At 46.7% G+C, this 20,101-nt stretch overlaps 1 protein-coding gene across 4 annotated transcripts in view; it reads right to left on the bottom strand.

The window, feature by feature from the left end:
• RASA1 (RAS p21 protein activator 1) overlaps positions 1 to 20,101 on the bottom strand; it is a 1,760,251-nt gene that overhangs the window by 579,693 nt on the left and 1,160,457 nt on the right. For all 4 annotated transcript variants that reach the window (XM_069627585.1, XM_069627584.1, XM_069627586.1 and 1 more), the window contains exon 20: positions 4,071 to 4,157. In XM_069627585.1, the coding sequence (XP_069483686.1) occupies positions 4,071 to 4,157 (87 nt within the window). The remainder of the gene's footprint in view (positions 1 to 4,070; positions 4,158 to 20,101) is intronic.

The raw sequence follows: 20,101 nt of genomic DNA, 5'->3' as shown, positions 1-20,101 counted from the left end.
AGACAGGAATGCACTCTTAGGTGTTTGGCCGGCTGGCTGTCCGGCAAGGACAGCCACCCCGCTGGGTGACTGACAGCTAGGCTGGAATTAATGGGAGGCAAGGCTTTTTGACTTGGAAGGCAGAGTCGGCCACTGGACGAAGGAATTCAAAGAAGAACTTGGAAGAGATGCCTGCAGGAAACCACTGGACCGTTGGTTTGCCCGGTGAAGCCCTGCTGCTGTGCTAAAGCTCCAAATTCGTATCAACAGAGAAGCCCGCAAGGACGACTTCTCCCTTTAAGTTGGTGGGACCAATCAACTCCAAAGTAAGCCACCTGGACATCCTCTCGAAGCTGGTTGAATTTCCACTGCACTCGCTGCTGAAACTGAATAGCCAGGAAGAGGAACACCAAATCGCGTGCGTTGCTTTTGAGCTGGCCAGGAGCTCCAGGAAGATCCTCCAGACTCCCAGGAAGCAGGACTGACCAAGCCTGAGCCACCTCAGAGTGCTGGGCCGTAGACCCAAGGAAAGCCCATCTCGACAGCCAGGAACCCTGGTGTTGCTATTTGCGATAGACGCGAGGAGCTGAAACACTGAAGTGCCATTTGTTTGAAGATTGTCGGTTGCAGTCCCCAGAAGTGATCCCTCTTGTCCCCATGGCAGGCACAGGAACACCAGGATCTGCAGAGCCACACAGGAACAGAAGCAATCTGCTTCCCTTTTCTTCAACCTAAAGGTACTGTACAGTCTAAGAGAACTTACCTCTTGTTCTGCCACCTGGCTTGATCTCAGTTGAGACTTGTCTCGGTTGATCTTGTAAAGTTGTTTGCATCATCTTTTTTTGCAAGCTCTGAGACGAGATGGGTCGGCTATGGCTAAATTAAATGGAGGTGCCCTCTCTGTAGGTAGACTTTGGGCTACAATATCAGTCCGCTCATAAGCTGTTAGAGGCTTTGCTGGCGCACATACACCTAGAGCTTCCACAAGTCTCTCCACCGTTTTTCAATACTGGGCATTAGCATGCATGCCAGTTGGGTGTCCAGGTCAGTGGAGGTGTCCAGCATGCTGACGTCCTGCAGACCCCTGAGCCAGGGATAAGAGATCGACCGGGTCGGTGAAAAAAATGTTACCTCCACTTGACCCCCCCCACCCCAGCATCGGCTCAAAGCAGAGCCATTTATCACTGCCATCGTCGAAAATGGACTGCATCGATTGAAAACAACGTCCTCGACAATGGGACATACGACCGCTTGATCGGCCCGACATCGACAAACTGCATTGAGGCCAGTGGGGCAGACTGCGGCTTCAGTGGGAGCATTAACTGAACGACAGTCAAGCCGGACGTATCAGGAGTAACTCGGACTGCCATGGCCTGCTGCTTTGAGATCGGAACTGTGCCCGCTGTGGTCGCCTTAAACATTTGGAACATCTGGTCCTTAAAGGCCTTGCACTCAGCCTTCGATGTTCCCGAGCCCGGGCGAGACTTGCCCCAATCATCTGACCAATCTGACTCAGGCCTGCTTCGATGACACGGTTTCTTATGGAAAGACGTTGATGAATGGCTCCTCAAGTGGGATCTCTTTTTGTCCTTCTTTCACTGTCTGTCCTCTTTTTCTGGGGTCGGGCCCTCAGTCTCCTGTTCCGAAGACCTAGCGTTCGAACGAGCCGGCGACTTCAAAGGTGGACGTCCTAACTGAAGCTTTGCTGCCGGCTCCTGCAACAATTTGGGGTTCATTTTTTTTCTCCACAAGCCCCTTAGTCCTCAGCACCACAAGCATATGCCATGTGGGTCAGTTAGTGACATTTTTGAGTCGCAATCTTTGCATCTCATGAACCCAGGCGCCTTGGTAGTACACCTAGTGACAAGCTTGTTGAATTTCGAAGCGACTTGAAGAAAATCGAGTGAAGAATTATTTCTCTCATGAGTCGCACCTAGGAGCAGCATACGGAGAAGGCGGAAAAAAGGAAATGAGGTATGTGAGCCTGAAAACTGATGTGGTTCCCATAGGCCATCCGACAAAGCCTGTAGAATCCAGTAAAGTCTCTAAATGCTTTAGGTAGTGTAATTTCCATTTGTAGTGGTTATTTGAAGAAGTTCTGTAGGTATGCTGGGAGAGGGACTTTTGCTGTCAACCACCTCGCATAGAGCAAAGGAGTACCTTGCAAGAGTGCACTAAGAATTAAGAGTTTTAAGTGCCAGGCTTCCAGAAGTAAAATCTGTGACCCCAGGCGTCAAGATTCCTAAGGGAGGGACAGAAGGAAAAGTTGCTGTTCTTGAAGCTGGAGAAGTAGCATGTATTACTAGGCCTTCAGGAGAAAGGTGCATTATTAAGAACAACAGGTACCCAGTAACCACTCTGGGCTAAATCTTTGCCTACTATAGTTATTGAAGTAGGCATGCTCCAAACTAGCAACAACGTGTCTGTTAAAGCAGCACTCAAGGACAATTTGGGACCCTTGGTTTCTTTGACTGCAGTATGCCAATGATAGTGAACAACCTACAAGATAGACACTAGAGTGTCATTAGCCCCTGCCACTACTGCCCTAAAGGAGCAAAAGTGTGGGCCTCATTCTGACATTGGATCCCCTGCAATGTCAGAATCTGGGGTTGTGTCTAAGCCACCATTCCTGTGCAGTTCCTTTTTGAGCTAGAGAAAAGACCCCTCAGACTAATTATCAAGGGATTCCGCTGGCCCCCATTAGGGCCATCATCCTCCTGCTCCCCTTCTTCCTCATAAATGTTACTGAAGCTTGAAGTGTAGGCACCAGGTTGAAGATGTGTGCATAAGCAGAGCGGAGGTTATACTCTCTGATGCGAGTGGCACAGAATTCAACAGCTCTGAAGAGAATGGCACCTTGATATTGTGGATGAGGGCAGGTGCAGAGTCTGGAACCAAGGGGTTGGCTCTTTTGACCTCATATTGGGGCCTGCACTTTGAGGCGTGCGAGAGTCGTATTCCAATTCCTAGAACTGTCCTTTCGAAAGAACAGAAGGGATGGTATTTTGCATATTTTCAGGCATATGCTCAAATACTAACCATAGCAAGTATAAGCGATTCCCAAGTGTTGGGGAGCAGGTAGGGAAGGAGGGAGTACCTGCTTTATGTGATTTCTCAGAGTCATTGGCCAGTGCGGCTGCTCAGAAGAGTAAGCGTCAGGAACATATGTCAGAGTTTTTTTGGGTGTCATTCCAGAAAATACCTTTGAAGTTCACTTAGGTAGTGCGTGGCAAGGCCTCTACTAAGTGCCTTCAGCATCACTGTCTGGCACATCCAACAGCTCCATCAGAACAATATTTCAAAAGATGTGGAATCTTTGGGAGAAATATATAAGAAATTTTGAGGTACTGAGCCTGAAGTCTGTTAAGTCTCTAATATTCAGTATATCAGTGTAGGTGACATAAGCATGTAACATAAGTTCACATTACTTAATTACAACTTGAGAGGGGATCCATTTGTTACAAGGTAGGCAATATGAAATTAAACCACATTTTTTGCAGTGACAACCTTATTGAGCAGAAGCACAAAGTAGTTTTCTGTTTTCAGGTAAAACCACCACGTATCTAAAACCTAGGATACAAAGGGCAGGGTGGGTGCCGGCCTTGCAGACGTGTTCTAGACTGATAACTGGTTTTACTCTCAAAATAGGATGCATACTGTCTTGAATTTACAGGTAAATACAATAATTATTTGACACCTTCCATAAGATAAACGCACAAAATACTTCAAGAAAAGAGATTGACCTTTTTAATAGGCGATTGACAGCACATAATCAAAAGTTTCAGTCTACCATGGAAAACATATTTAGACAAAACATTTGCTTAGAAGCCCAACATTAAAAATATCAAAAGGGAAGAAACTAGCACTAACTTAACAAGAGACAAGAAAATCTACAACTGATCAAACGAGAAACACATTAATGCTCGTCATTGCCTGTGAATCTGGTAGGGGTACGTTCTTCATAGTAATTTAAAAAATATTTATAACTAGTTGAGAATGGTGGCATTTGCACCCCAATATGGCTTTTAAAGAGATGAAATGCATTCAGTTGGAAGCAGGAGACAGGAGAGGATTTAAGGGCATGATCTTACCTTACAACTCTTGTTCTCATTGTAGTATTTGAGGGCCACTTTTGCTGAACTGACTTCTGTAAACATCCATATATGTACCTCAACGTCCTAATCAAAGCAAACAAATTAAATGGCTCACTACTCGGCACACCTGTACAACAGAAGCACAGCAATGTCCTCTATTATATGCATTTGGAGATTCTCATCCGTTTCTTGCATTAGACTACTAAATCTATATGCAAGACAAGCTAGATACCAGTATAGTGAGAACTAGCCGATTTGTCTGTAATAAGTGGAATAAAGTACCCTCTAGTGTAGGTTATAATTATATTTCAAGTCAGAGAGGAGTTTTGGTACCAAACAGAGGATCAAGGCAGTAAGCAGTGTTACTTTACTATCCCACAGCAATCCAAGGTTTACAATTGATAGGGTGCATTTAATTCCTTGGCCGCACTGTTCGACCCTTAACACATGGGCTCTTGCGTATTCTGAAGCAACAGACCTTTCATCAATCTGTTCAGAGGAAAAATGAAAAATAAACACTAATACAGTCATGAATGTGTTGTAAAATAAAGTTTAAGTAGTTTAATACAATACAAAGCGACAACATGCAGATAGATAGTTTTCCTGTGTAAAACTCCAACGTGCACAAACCAAACGTACTACCGCAACCATCAATTATTGGCTGTAAGATATCACAGAAAGGAATTTCAGAAGAGAGGAATCTGAAAATGTAGTCACTGCTTTAATTTGGTACTCCAGTGGCCGCTGGAACTGTGCTCTGGGCAGCTGCAGTGTGATGTCACAACCAGCTGCAATATTTTATTTCAGTTCCAAAAGTAATGCATAATCCTATTTCAGGATAGTAGTGAAAACGCTACATGAAGGTACAAAGGAAATAATAGGCCTTTATACAGATATTGCGTACTACCATGTATTGTGATTTAACCTAGCTGGAAAATTACTTGAAATACAAGTTCATCATGGGAATCTTTATTATAACGAAACACACATGGTCACACAATACCAAAATTGAGATGTTCATTTTTTAAACATGCCTTCATGAATGAAAGGATAGAAAATAAGCAGGGGGAAGTCCCTGCCTGTTTTTATTTATGGATTTAAAAAAGAATAGAACAAGACATGTAATCAATGTAGTTGATCCCGTTAACCCGATCAAGTAATTGCCTACATAGAGCCTCCACAACATATTTGAATGTTAGTTATGCTTCAATTCATTTTTGCAGTGATATCAAGTTAGAGTCTAGGCAAAAATGAACTTGATTGGTGAAAGGAAAGCTTTTCAGGAGAGCAGTTGAAGCAGCTTTTCCTCTAAAACGCACTCGTCATGTTTTCAGAAACAGCGTTTTTTTTGTAACCAACAGTGGGCGATGATTTTCTTTCTTCTCTTCCATGTAAGTTTTCAGTCGTGTGACACTTTTCTACCTTCTGCAGGGATACCACCAGCTGGCCAGAGGAATTTGTGTTGCGCCGTAAAGTAAGAATGTGCATGGATTTTTCTCTTTTTCTAAGCGGGAGTCTCCTGCAATGCATTAGTCAAATCCATGTGCATGAGCTACGATGAGGTGAGGGGCATGGTTGCTTTGCCCCCTACCCCCTGCCACATATCACATTACACATTCGTCCAATCCCAGCCGCCAAAGGCTCAGGGATTCATGCAGATGTTCCTGATTGGATGACCCTTTCTATTTAAGTGGGCTCAAAAAAGCCCTGTGCGCACACCGACTCCGGAATCAGCGAGCCCATTTTATTTTCTCTGCCCTTTCCTTTTCAATAGCCTTCTTACTTTGTTGCCTCCAACCCACTTTCTCTTTGGTAATTGGTGCCCCTTTGTCCCCTTTTCACCTACCCTCTGCCCCTCCAGTCTTTTCGCTGCCCCCCACTTTTTTCCGTACAGGAGGGACCTACAGTCCCAACATGGAGTCAGTGGGATCCCCATCAGCAGAAAGCAGCGGCAGCATCGCAGTGCCCCACAAAGAGGAGTGCCAGGTGCCATAACGGCAGAAGCCACCAGTGGACACCGTGATGATAGCAGTAAGGACCTCTACCGCCACAACAGCAGCAGTGATGAGCAGTGTCGCAGCAGCTGACTTCTGCCAGGACTTTACACTACGGACAATGGCTTCGGCAATAGCATATTCAGAACACCTTTCACAACCACTGTCCACTTGGAGGGTGCAACCTTTATTGAGGAGCAACAAAAAAGGGATCCATTTCCATGACACAAGACTTTGCTCTTCACAACACCAGACTTTGCATTGCCGGTCAAGAGGATTATTATTAATGTTTTGTAAGGCAAATCATGCTCAAAGTGCTCAGTGTGCACCAAAGGAGAAGAATCAAACAGTCTGAAGTCAAAACCCAGAGCACACTCAGGACAGAGAGCTAAAACATTTAATCTTAAGAATTAAAGAGGACGGTTTGAATAGCCTTCTTAAAATGAAGATCTGGGATTTTTCTCAAGTCCAGTGGAATAGAGTTCCTGGTAAGAGGGGTACAGACATCAACGCTGGTGCCATCGTTCTGGATCCTCCTCATCAGATACATGGGAGCTTGATTAGACAGGAATTTATAAGTCGAGGATAATATTTTATGAATGATAGTGTTTGACGGGAAGCCAATGCAGAGATCTGCAAGCTTGAGTAACATGTTCTGCTCTCAAGTCCGCAGACTGCTCGAACAACACCATTTTGAGCAACCTGCAGCATCTTCACGTTTATTTTCAGAGATGCCAACAAGAAAACAGTTGCAGTACTCAATTTTTGAGTTAACAAGCACAGTAGAAATTTTGTTCATTACACTCCTTCCCGTCTGCTGCGCTCTCAGTCTGTGTGTCTTCTCATTGCTCCCCGCTATCGCCTGTCACGTATGGGAGGCCGTGCCTTTTCGGTGGCGGCTGCTATAGCTTGGAACAAGTTGCCTACTGATCTCCGTGCAACTGAAGACCACCTTACCTTCCGCCGGTTGCTGAAAACCACTCGGTTTTAGGCTGTCTCACTCTTATGGTGTTTTCGGCCGCTCTGGACTTTTGACTCCTCTTCAGGAGCCAGCGCCAAGATGCCTTTGGGTGTACGTGCGCTTTAACAAGTTTTTATAACATAACATAGAAAGTGCAGCAACATTAGCATTAGACAGATATGGTTTAATCTGTCTGATGAGCCCGGTAGTGTCGGCACATGTAGGCTTAATGTGCAATACATGCTGTTTCAAATTGATATTGGCGTCAAGAAAGACAAGTGTTTTCACCCCCGGGCTTGTTTTAATTACACAATCTGCTATAGTGAATTGACCATATTTGTCATCAAGTTTAGACAAACGCTGACTAGAGCTCTTTTTCATTACCATTTAAGGCAAGAGAGTTAGCATTCATCCATCTTTGGATGGTATCATATGCCCGATTGATAGTTTGAGAGTCCCTTTCGTAGTCACCAGTCATCTCTAAGACCACCTGGGCTTTGTTAGGCAAAGTTGGAATGCAGTACCATCTGGGAACACTACAAGCAACTCTGACTACAGGTATAGGCAACCCAACCTTTGGTATAAGCTTGTACTACACAGTTTTGGAAGCGTGCTGAGCAGCCAGGCTTATCTCAAGAGGGGAAATGTGAGCAGTAGTGGAGTTACACAAAGATTCATAGTTACAGGTATTCAAATAAACTTTTACACTCAAGGTTTCTTGCATAAACAATTATTAATTTATCAGTCAGTTATAAAGCCTTCTTTAGAAGGGAGCAATATACCAGTAACATACAAATACACTTCAATACTGTACACTCTGAGTTTCTGAATCAGAGAAGACCCTTTTGGGATGGCCCACAGACACAACCTACACCCAGAGGTGACTTCAATGACAAGGGTGCTGGGGACATTAATATCTTACTGTTGGCATTCAGAATACTCTTAAAAGTTGGTAAAAGGCAAAGGTTATTAGAACACCAATATTCTTAAGCAGGGCAAATACTTTCATATCCTCTTGGAAGAGTCATACAATTCAATAGGCTTAGCCAAAGTCAATAGGATGGCGCACTTCTGGAAAGTAAATGGAAAAGTCTTTGCACAAGTTCTTAGGAGTTTTTGATGAAGAGAAGCATCAAATGTAGGGCCACAAGCTGATTAGACTTGTGAGTTGCAGAAGTTACAAGCACTTCCACGGTAAGAGGTAAGTTCTGAGACTTGTTTTACAGTACCTTAGCAATGAAGAAAAGATGCAGCCGATTACTTCTGTTCCTGTGCAGCTCTCGCCGTTCCTGGCCTCAGTCTGTGGAATTTGAACCAGATCCGAGATGGATGTCCAGGTGGCTTACTTTGGAGTTGAATGGACCAACCAACTGAAAGGGAGAAGTCGTCCTGGCCGGGGCTTCTATGTTGATGTTTCGGCACTGCAGCAGGGCTTCACTGGGCAAACCAATGGTCCAGGAGTTGCAGCAGGCGTCCACTTCAAGCTCTTCTTCGGTTCCTTCATCCAGTAGTCGACCTCTGCCATCCAAGCCAAAAGACTTGCCTTTTATTCAGTCTTCTCCCATTCATTCCAGCCTAGGTGTCACTCACCCAGCAGGGTGGCTGTCCTTGCCAGACAGTCAGCCAGCCATCACCACAGAATGCATTTGGGTCTCCTAGGAGACTAAGCAAAGGGAGTTTGGGCACCTCCCTCACTTCCTGACTGCCCCAGACACTCTGGAGACAGAGGCGGGCTTCACTCCTGAACCCCGCCAAAGGCGAAATTAACAAAGAGACCAAACCTGGTTTGGCACGCAGAGAAAATCTCTAGAAGGACCTTTGCACAAAGATATGGCGAAAAAAGAAGACCAGGGACCATTTTGTCAAAGATGGCTCTGTGCCATTTTGAAAAAGATGCTCCCGCGGTTGCTTTACCGGAGCTGCGAACAGCTGCGGTAAATGCAAATCATGGTAGTTCAAAACAAAACCTCTGCCACCAGCCATTCAGTGAGGAAAAGGTAACATAAAACATGTTACATAAGAAGCTAGACAAAGGGGATACTAAGTAAACCCTCCAGCACTCTATTGGAAGATCGGGTGTGCTGGGTCTAGAAAGTTACAATGGTAAGTGAAGTCAATTTCACTTTACTGCTCTGGGAAACAGTAGCTTATCCCAGAGAAAGGTATTTAAACCTTGGGGAAATCTGGAAGACTTCCCTGTGCCACTGCACTGAAGGTGCTGTGTGATGCAATGTAAAAGATGATGCCTATGGAGTTTGTCAGACTCCATAACCAAAAGAAACACAGAGGTAAAATTCACATTAATATACACAAGAGTGAGAAAAAGGATCTCACTCTCTCCAGGTTAAAGAAATGAAGTCCTCAAAATCCAGCAAAGCTGCTTGGGGGTCTCTAAGGTGGAGGGAAATGGCACATTTCTGAGAATTCTCTTTAACAGGTATCATCGGCATAGTTGGCATATTTGATGCTGCGATCGTCCAGGAGGTCAAAGAGGGCAGAGCGTGTGTATAGATTGAAAAGAGTCTGAGAAAGGCAGGATCCCTGAGGAACACCACAGGACAGTACCACTGATGGAGACTTAAATCCTCCAGAAGCCACTCTTGCAATTCTAGGACCCAAGAAAGAGGCTAGCCACGATAGTGCAGGTTTAGAGCATTTAGCTATTTTGTTTGGTCTCTCAAGGAGCAAGTTGTGATCAACAAGATCAAAAGCCGCAGAGAGATTGAACAGCATGAGCAAAGCTATCTGTCCTGAATCCACAATATTAGTCAAGTTGGCTCTAGGGTCTAGCATGGCAGTCTCAGCTCAGTACCCTGTTTGGCACAAAAACCTGACTGTAAGGAGCCCTAGAGGTTAGATTTTTCAAAATAATTCTGAAACTACAAGTATGCTGTTCTATCTAAACTTTTCTGCAAAAAAAAGGAACTTTGGTGATGGGGCAAAAGTTACTCACAATATTAGGATCTAACATTTCCTTTTTAACGATTGGAATAATCCAAAATGTTTAATAATAGCCAGCACGACCGATGAAGAAAATCAAGAATTGACCATTTTAGTAATGAAAGGAGCCAAACAATGGATAGAATCCTTAATACTGGCCGGGAATACATCACCAGGTCAAAAGGAGTGTTTAAGATCACTGACAACCTTTATTAAATCCTCATCCGAAACTTTACTGAAGCAAAACTCATAAGTCTGGAGGGATACATTAGATGAAGAGGTCTCTGAAGTGTTGACCCCTGTGTCTGTTAGACCCAAGTCTAAACAATGAGCTTATTGTTAGGGAGAATTCTATGTAAAGGCTAATTTCCCAAACCTAGTGAGTCTCCCAGCAGCCTTGCTGGATTTTTGGGGTTTATTTTTTCTCTCTCCTGCTAAGAGTGAGACTATTTTTCTCCCACTCTTAGACATGATTTGAGGTGTTCCTTTGACTTTGAATGTGTTTTATGGGCTATGGGGTCCTTTACCCCATAGGGCTTCATGTGTTTTTGGTATGTGGGTTACACAGCACCCTCAGTGCAGTAACCAGGGGTGTCATAGTGACCCCCAAACATAGACTCCATACCCTGGGACTGACTACTGTCTCCCAGGGCATGTAAAGTCACCATTGGCTTTACTAGTCCCAAATTATGAACAGAAACCAGTACAAACCATTATATTGTGGACGTACTGGTCGGGGCATTTCGATTGCCCCGGGGTCTGTTATTCGAGGGGGCACATCTGTCCCCCCTGATCGAGTTTTGGCTGGTGGCAGTCGATACTACTTTTTGTATTCGACCGCAAATATTTTCCTATGGGATTTTCCATTGTCCGAGGCTACCACTTTTTAATATAGCCTCGAACATACCGCCGGTTTATTAAATTAATCTAAATTTCACCGGTTGGTAATTTTTGCCGAAACTGGCGTTTGTGTTTGCTTCTGTGACTCCAACCCAAGTCGGGCCCTTTGTTCCACTTTTTGGCGGGCTTCTCCACAGTAGCCTCCAAAAGTGGTGCCACTCTGTCTGGGTACCACAGGGGGTGTGGGAGGAGGTTTAGGCACCCTGGACTGAGTTGCCTTGGCAACTCAAGTCGCACTCTTGTGTGATTGGCCCAAGTGGTGAGCCGCCCGGCTAACCACTTAGCATGTTTGATTGACAGCTAGGCTGAATGAATGGGGGTTTGCTGCATAAAAGCAGGGCTTTGGGGACTGGAACTTCAGAAGTCGCCACAGGACCTAAAGAATTCGAAGAGGGAGAAGCTGAGCCGACTTGCAACGACGACACCACCGGTGGAGCCCTGCTGAACCGTTTCACCACTTTTCCCGACAGAGGAGATCTCCAGCCCGGAGAGTCTTCTTCCTTTGACTGGTGGGGATAACCAGTTTGGCCGTCTTTTCGCCTCCCCGGATCATCTCGTGGCCGCCTTGCCTGTGCCAAGCACCCCGGCAACCGGGATACCACGGTTTTTCCACTACCGCGAATAAAAGGGTCTTACCTTTTAACCGGAGAACTCCGCGGCTGGTTTCTTCCCTGGCAGTGCAACGACCTTCAGCTTTCCTCCACGTCAAGACCATCTCTTCCTCTGGACAACGCCGTGACTTGCACCTGCTGCCAGGAACAACTGCCCCCGCTGGAGGATCCTCTCCACTTTTGAAGGTACTGTGTCCGCCTGGCCTCCCTCGCAACGGTCTGTGTGGGGTGACTCTTAAAGCCTCCACTTACCACTTGGGTTGGCCCTAGGCTGGCTAACTGAACTTTTCTGAGCTGACAATTCTTTTCTGAACTCCCTGCAAGACGTTTCAAGACTTTTAAGCTGTGTGATCTTGGGCGCCTTGGTGCTCTGTTCTATCTAAGAGGGAGCCTGGCCTCAACTTTTTGCTCACAAGTAGACTTGACTTTCCTGCCTTGTGGGTGCTTCTAAAGTATTGTGTTGTGTGCTTTTCCTAATTTCTGCCTTTTCCCTCCCTTTTTCTTAACTTATTGGAGTGCCATCTTTAGTTAAGCGCTCACCTCTGTCTGGAAATAAGTGGTGTTAAGTAAGACTTGTCTAATAGGGAATAAGGGATGTACATCTAGTAATAGTGACTCTGTGTTGAATTTATTTACCTCTTTTTGGGCTAGTGTAATTTACAAGTGTGTCTTTAAATAACTAATTATATACTTTTACACCAAAGCTCTGGTCAGTGTTTGCTTGAACTACTGTGTCTCTGTACCTATTGTGTATACTCTGCATACTGCCTAACTCATCTTGAAAGAAGTCTGACTGCTCAGCCACAGCTACCAGGTAAATCTGGGTGGTACAGACTGCTACCAACTGGGTTTACTGCCAACCACCTGTAGTCCTAAATCTTTTGCAGTGGTCCCTAAGGGAACTGCACAGGTTTCTGCCCAACACCTATATCTTAGTTCAGTGAGCATTGAGTTTGGAGGCAAAACCTTCAATTTCAGCACACAATAAATCACTTTATTAAATAACAGAATTCTTATAATTAGCAGCCGCAATGCGGTAAGTAGTAAGACTCAGTTGACAAGTAAACTTCTGCCAGGCTGTTTCGGCCTGCCTCATTATATTCCCCGAGCTCAAGGAGGTTATTGGAAAACCAAATTTTACCTAGGGTTTCAGTTTGATTCTTCATGGTCACCACAGGAGCTAGGCTGCCAATGGCACAGACTGTGACATCCAAACATTGTTTTGTAAGAGAGCAGGTCTTGTTAGAATAAATGGGACTAGTAAGGAAGGGACAGACTGTATTCGCAAAGGCTTCAGGGGAAGTCCTGCAAGTATTACTGATTTTTAACTAGAAGGAAACAAGAGCAAGAAAGTTAACAAGTAGTGATCAGACCATGGGCAGATAGAAATGTCAGGTGAGGTGATGTCGATGTTAAAGGTGGGAGCCACCACCTTGTCACAGAAGGAGACAACACAGACTGACAGATAGCCTGCACCAAGTACCAAGGCGTAGGAGAAAAGGGTGGCGTGGGGGGAGGGGTGAGTCAGACAAGAGGGAGCCCCAGTGACAGCGAAGACACCAGCCCAGCACAATCCAGAGGGTGCACCAGCGCTAACATCACCACAGCCCCGAAGACCGAAGCCACTGCCTCCTTCGGTATCATCATGGATAGGTCAATACTACTTTGTACCAGAGGGTGTTCCACAAAGGGAGAATGCAGTCATCACTTACGACTTGTGCAGGAAGACCATCGGACCATCTTTCCTGCAGCTATGGTATTAAGAAGTCAACCAAAAACCGCCAGCCTGCAAACACAGACATCAGCAACGGCAGCTGCTATGGGGGGCGCTCACAGAGGATTAACAGGTGGCCTACGGTCACAATGCTTACCAGTAAACTGCTTTGACTGGCTCACCAGGACCTGCAGGTGCATGCCCTACTGGGTTGCAGTGTCCACGTATTAGCACATGCAGTGAATGAGAAGGCTCTTGGTTGCTTGGTAACATCAGACAAGTAGTGTAGGCTTCTGCTGAATTGCAGTGAGACGTTGCCCTTAACCATTGTCAGGGTAACCCGGAACCACCTCAGGAATAACCACCATCTGGAAGAATGCACAGCAGTACAGGAGAGGAGCAGATCAAAGCATGGCGGCGCAGCAGAGAAGACCCAGCAGGAGATTAAGAGCCGATGGAGGAAAAGTTCAACCACTCAAAATATGAGAATGACAGAACACCACTTTGACCAGGCTCCAGCTCTGAATAAAAGAAATATTATCCCTCACACTGTCCCACCAGTCTCACTCTCTGCGCCCATAGCCCCATAGCCATTTTCTGAGAGCGAGCAAGCTTCGACTGACCACACTTTTTAAACCTTTCTTTTGTCCTACAGGACTGATGGCATGCTTGATTCGAGAAGGAGATCAATAGAGGAAGGTGCAGGACAACGCTGCTACACAGAAGTAGGAAGAGTACAGGCCACCACCTTTCAGACGAGCCCGCACCTTTCAGAAAAGAGATATGTATGCTATCTCACTCTGTATACCAGCCCCATTCTCCTGTTCTACAGCTCACAAACAAAAGATTGTCCACACAATATATTCTTCAGGATAATTATAACCGTAGTGACTAACATACTCTTAGTCCTTAGTCCTCTTTCCTTCATACTGCAGGGGCGTCCCTTCCAAGGGACGGGAGGCTGAATCTTTTTCACCAGAAAAAAACCTTCTTCCACTTTAAATTTAGAGGCACGCTGGGGTGCGCCCAGGGAGCATGCGCTGCCCTGACTCCGCCCTCCGGCGCCACACCTTAGTCCCCATTGACGCGTCGACAACAGATTTAACATTGCCTAATAACACCAGTATTATTAGGGGGGGAGGTTGGTGGGACGTATGTAGGAAAGGAGACTAAGAGTACGTTAGTCACTACGGTGAGTAACTTATAATTACTCTTACATCCCGTCCCCTTTCCTCCATACTCCATGGGCGATTACAACTGAATGTAGCCCCAGGGTGGAGAGGAGACCCTCCTTAAGCGAATAGGTTCCCGAGAACCGCTGGTCCAAAAGCTGCGTCAGATCTAGAGTACAGTAATGCTTGCAGAAAGCAGAGGGAGTGGCCCAAGTAGCCGCCCTGCTTATGAATTGCCAAAGGACATGGCGCTGGAATGCGATGGCCGTTGTCTTGGCCCTGACTGCGTGGGCATGTATGTTGGCTGGCAGCGCCTTGTGCTGACCCTCGTATGCGTCTTTGATGGCCAAGACCATCCAGCGGGATATGGAGGCCTTGGAGGCCTGATAGCCTGGTCTTGAGCCCCCGAAAGTGACGAACAGGGCTTCCGATTTGCGCAAGACCTTGGTCCTGTCCAAGTAGAATTTCAGGGCACGCCCGACATCCAGGCTGTGTAGCACTTTCTGTGCTTCGTCCTTAGGATCAGCAAAGACAATTACCTTGTTCAAGTGGAAAGCAGACGGCACCATGGGCAGAAATGCTGGCTGTGTCCGCAGGACTACTTTGTCCCTGTGAAAGGTAGTATACGGATCTGAGGCGACCAGCTCCTGGATTTCGATGACTCTACGAGCCGAGGTAAGGCCATCTTGATGGTGACCAGCCTGATGTCCACGGACGTCATTGGCTCAATGGGTAGAGCCTCGCGAGCCCTGTCAAACGTTTCTTGACGATAGGATTGGAGGAGGAGAAGATCCCCTCCTCATAGTTCCTGTAAGCTCTGATGGCTGCGAGTTATGTACGGCAAGTGTCAACCTGCACGCCAGAGTGGGCGAGGTGCGCCGAGAAGGAGAGCACGTCATCCAAGGTATATGCAAGGGGATCGATTTCTTTGGAGTCCGCCCAGTGGCAGAATCTGGTCCATTTGCTTTTATACTGGGCCCTGCTAGCCTTGCTCCTTGCACCCTGTATGATCTCCAGTTTAGCCTGTGAGAGGCTGAGGTGCCGCAGCGTTACCTGCTCAGGAACCACTGAGGGCTAGTTTCTGAGGTGCTGGGTGGAAGACCCTGCCCCCCTGCTGCGCTAGAAGATATGCTGGGCCGTCAGGAGGTGAATCACGGCCATCTCCGAGAGGCTGAGCAGCTCCGAAAACCATGGCCTGTCGGCCACCATAGAACTATTAGAATGATGATGAGTTGGCGAGACTCCTTGATCTTACAAATTACTCTGTGAATCAGCAGAGTGGGCAGGAAGGCATAAGCCCTCAGGCCGTTTGTTAGGCAGAAACGTGTGCAGTTCTCTCTGGGACCACTGCAAAAGATTTAAGTCTACAGGTGTTGGCAGTAAACCCACTTGGTAGCAGTCTGTACCACACAGATTCACTGTGGTAGCTGTGGCTGAGCAGTCAGACTTCCCTCAAGAAGAGTTAGGCAGTATACAGAGGATACATATTAGGTACAGAGGCACAGTAGTACAAGCAAACACTGACCAGAGCTAGGTGTAAAAGTATAAACTTATTTATTAAAGGTACACTCATAAATTACACTAGCACATTAGAAAAGATAAGAAAGTCAAACACAGTTACTATTACTCATATGTACATCCCTAAGCATTTGTTGGACAATTCTAAGTTAACACCACTTATTTCCAACCAGAGGTGAGCGCTTAACGTTAGATGGTACTCCAACAAGTATTACCAAAAGGGAGGGAAAAGGCAAAAATAAAGAGAGCAGTAAGGTAAAACACTTTTCACATAAGGTTAGCAAGACAGTCAATAGTGGAAAAAGGGGAATTAGTTCGGGGCCCGCGTTAGAGGGAGCCAGGCGAAAATGTGCCCAAGATCACACAATGTCACAAGTCTTTGCAGGTGAGTAGAAAACGGTTTTACTATGGTTCTGAAAAGTTTAGTTAGGGTGTCCCAGACCTACCCAGGTTCGAGAGCCGAGGGCTAAATCTACCCCGTACAATCGGTGGCAAGGGAGGCCGGGCGGAACACAGTACCTTTAAAAGTGGAAAGGATCCTCCAGCGGTGGTAGTCGTTCCTGGTAGTGGGTGCAAGTCGCGGCGTCGTCCCGAGGAAGAGGCGATCTCGTCGGGGAGGAAGGCTGCAGGTCGTTGCACTACCAGGGATGAGGCCAGCCGTGGAGTTCTCCGGTCACAAAGGATTTTTACCCCTCTTTCGCGGTTGAGGTAAAAAATGGTATCCCGGTTGCCGGGGTGCTTGGCACAGGCAAGGCGGCCACTAGATGCTTCGGGACGGCGAAAAGAAGGCAGCAACTGGTTGTCCCCACCAGTTAAGGGAAGAAGACTCTCCGGCGGGAGATCTCCTCTGTCGTCGGGAAAAGTGGTGAGACGATTCTGCAGGGCTACACCGGTGGTGTCGTCTTGGCAGGTCGGCTCGGCTTCTCCCTCTTCGGCTTCTTAGGTCCTGTGGCGACTTCTGAAGAACCAGTCCCAAAAACCCTGCTTTTATGCAGCAAACCCCCATTCATACAGCCTAGCTGTCACTCAAACATGCTAAGTGGTGAGCGGGGTGGCTCACCACTTGGGCCAATCACACTAGAGTGCGACCTGAGTTGGCAAGGCAACTCGGTCCAGGGTGCCTAAACCCCCTCCCACACCCCCTGTGGTACCCAGACAGAATAGCACCACTTTGGAGGGCTTCTGTGCAGAAGCCCGCCAAAAGTGGAACAAAGGCTCGACTCGGGTTCAGGGTTACTGAAGTGAACCTAGACGCCATTTTGGCGGCGAGTTCCGGCAAAAAATCCCAACCGGTGAATTTATATTAATTAAATAAACCGGCGGTATCTTTAACATTGCACCAAAAAGTGGTGCATCAAAAACCAATGGGAAATCCCATTGGGAAATATTCCGGTGGAATATTTCCGTGGTATCCACTGCCACCAGCCAGAACTCGGCGAGGGGGGACGGGACAGTACCCCCTCGACAACAGACCCAGGGGCAATCTAATTGCCCCTGCCAGTACTTCAACAGTAAGATGGTTTGTACTGGTTAAGTTCCTAAGTTAAGACTAGTAAAGTCAATGGTAACTTTACTGACCCAGGGAGACAGTAGTCAGTCCCAGGGTGTGGAGTCTATGTTTGGGGGTCTCTAAAACACCCCTGTGCTACTGCACTGAGGGTGCTGTGTAACACACATTCAAAAACCAATGATGGCCTATGGGGAAAATTACCCCCTAGCCCATAAGCACATAGCAAGTCACAGAAACACTCTCAAGTCATGTCCAAGAGTGAGGGTAAGAGAGTCTCACTCTTGGCAGGAGAAAAAAATAAACCCCACAAATCCAGCAAAGCTGCTGGGGGACTCACTAGGTTAGGAAATTCAGCCTAAACACAGAGCATTCTCCCTAACACTCGCCCCCCCCAGACTAAGGGACAGGAGGATTTAATCCACTCCTGGATGAACCTCATACCTCTAGTCGATGACATACATCCTAGAGAGTCCATCAGCATTTTGATGGTGACACCCTGACCTGTGCTCAATTGTGAAATCAAACCCTTGGAGGCAGATTGACCATCTCAATAGTTTTGGATTTTCCCCTTTCATTTGCATTAACCATCTCAAGGGTTGGTGGTCAGTCTGAATGACAAAAGTAGAACCATACAAGTATGGCCTAAACTTCTTCAGTGCCCACACAATAGCAAAGCATTCTCTTTCGATTGTTGCCCACCTTGTTTCAGGATCCTTCAGTTTTCTACTGATGAAGCAAATGGGGTGTTCCCTACCCTTCTCATCCAGTTGGCTAAGAACTGCACCTATACCTACATTGGAAGCATCAGTTTGTACAATGAAAGTTTGGTGGTAGTCAGGAGCTCTGAGTACTGGAGCTTGGCAGAGAGCTTTCTTCAGGTTTTCAAAGGCCTGATTGCATTCCTCAGTCCATTTGACCTTCTTAGGGAATTTTGGAGAGGAGATTACATTCAGAGGAGAAGCTATGGTCCCATAGTTCTCAATGAAATTCCTGTAATACCCAGTGAGGCCTAAGAAGGCTCTCACCTGGGTCTGAGTAGTAGGTGTTGTCCAATTTTGCACAGCTTCAATCTTGCTGAGCAAAGGCCTTATTTCTCCACCTCCTACCTCATGTCCAAGGTAGACCACTTTACTCTGACCAATTTGGCACTTGCTTGCCTTTATGGTCAGATTGGCCTGCTCAAGAGCCTGCAAAACATGTCCTAAGTGGGTCACATGTTCTTCCCAGGAGTGGCTGAAGACTGCAATGTCATCCAAGTATGCCATGCAGAAGTCCTCCATCCCAGCCAGAACTTGGTTCACCATCATTTGGAATGTTGCAGGTGCATTTTTCAGTCCTAAAGGCATAACCTTGAATTGGTATAGGCCAACTGGGGTAGAAAATGCAGTTTACTCCTTGGCATGGTCTGTCAGGGCTATTTGCCAATAGCCTGACGTAAGGTCCAGTGTGCTGAGGTACTTGGCTGCACCAAGTTTATCCACCAACTCATCTGTCCTTGGCAAAGGGTGGGCATCAGTCTTGGTGACTGCATTAAGAGCTCTATAGTCCACACAGAATCGCAACTCTTTGGATCCTGCCTTTGGTACTAACACCACTGGGCTAGACCATGGACTAGTAGAGGGCTCTATTACCCCGAGATCAAGCATCTTCTTGACCTCACCTTTGATGTGGGTTCTGACATGTTCTGACATTCTATATCCTCTGCTTTTGACTGGCAGACAGTCACCAGTGAGTATCTCATGCTGTCCCCAAGGGGTCAAGCCTGGTGAAAGTGAGAACAGGGGGGCAAACTGATTTAACATAGCTTTGCACTCCTCCTGTTGCTCAGGGGTCAGATCTGAAGAGAGATGAACTCCTTCAACCTTTTCGTCCAAAGGTAAGCCTCTCAGGAGGTCAGGTAGAGCGTCACTCTCCTCCTCCTCTTCCGATGAAGCTAGAAGCAATGCTCCTACTTCTGGTCTAGAGACATAGGCTTTGAGGCGGTTGGTGTGGAAGACTCTGGGAGCTTCCCTGGGTTTGCCCAGATCCACCATATAGTTGACCTCTCCAAGTTTTCCCACAACCTTGAAGGGTCCCATCCATTTGTCTTGCAAGGCCCTCTGCCTTGTTGGGAGCATAACTAGAACTAGCTGGTCTTGAGTAAACTCAACCATGTTAGCCTTCTGATCATGCCAATGTTTGATCAGAGCTTGGCCAGCTTTCAAGTTATCACTTGCTTCTGCCATCATGTGTGACATTCTCCTTCGGAGACCTATCACATAGTCAGTCACTCTGACTGGCTTGGGGGAAGGAGCACTCTCCAACCCCTCCTTAATCAGGGCCAAGGGGCCTCTGACGGGATGGCCATAGAGAAGTTCAAAGGGAGAATAACCTACTCCCTCCTGAGGGACTTCCCTATAAGCAAATAGAAGGCATGGCAGTAGAAGGTCCCACTTCTTCTTAAGGGGTTCTTCCAAGGCACCTATCATGCTCTTCATGGTTCTGTTAAATCTTTCTACCAACCCGTTTGTCTGGGGGTGGTAGGCGGTTGAGAACTTGTAGGTGACTCCGCAGGTTTTCCACATGGCCTTCATGTAGTTGGACATAAAATTTGTCCCCCTGTCAGAGATCACCTCCTTAGGAAACCCAACCCTGGTAAAGATACCAAGGAGGGCCTTAGCCACAGCCCGAGCTGTAACAGTCCTCATAGGAATTGCCTCAGGGTACCT

The sequence above is a fragment of the Ambystoma mexicanum genome, chromosome 6p (assembly GCF_040938575.1).
Source record: "Ambystoma mexicanum isolate Mex_15411 chromosome 6p, UKY_AmexF1_1, whole genome shotgun sequence".
Classification (NCBI taxonomy): Eukaryota; Metazoa; Chordata; class Amphibia; order Caudata; family Ambystomatidae; genus Ambystoma; species Ambystoma mexicanum.
This window is presented reverse-complemented; position numbering and strand designations above follow the sequence as displayed.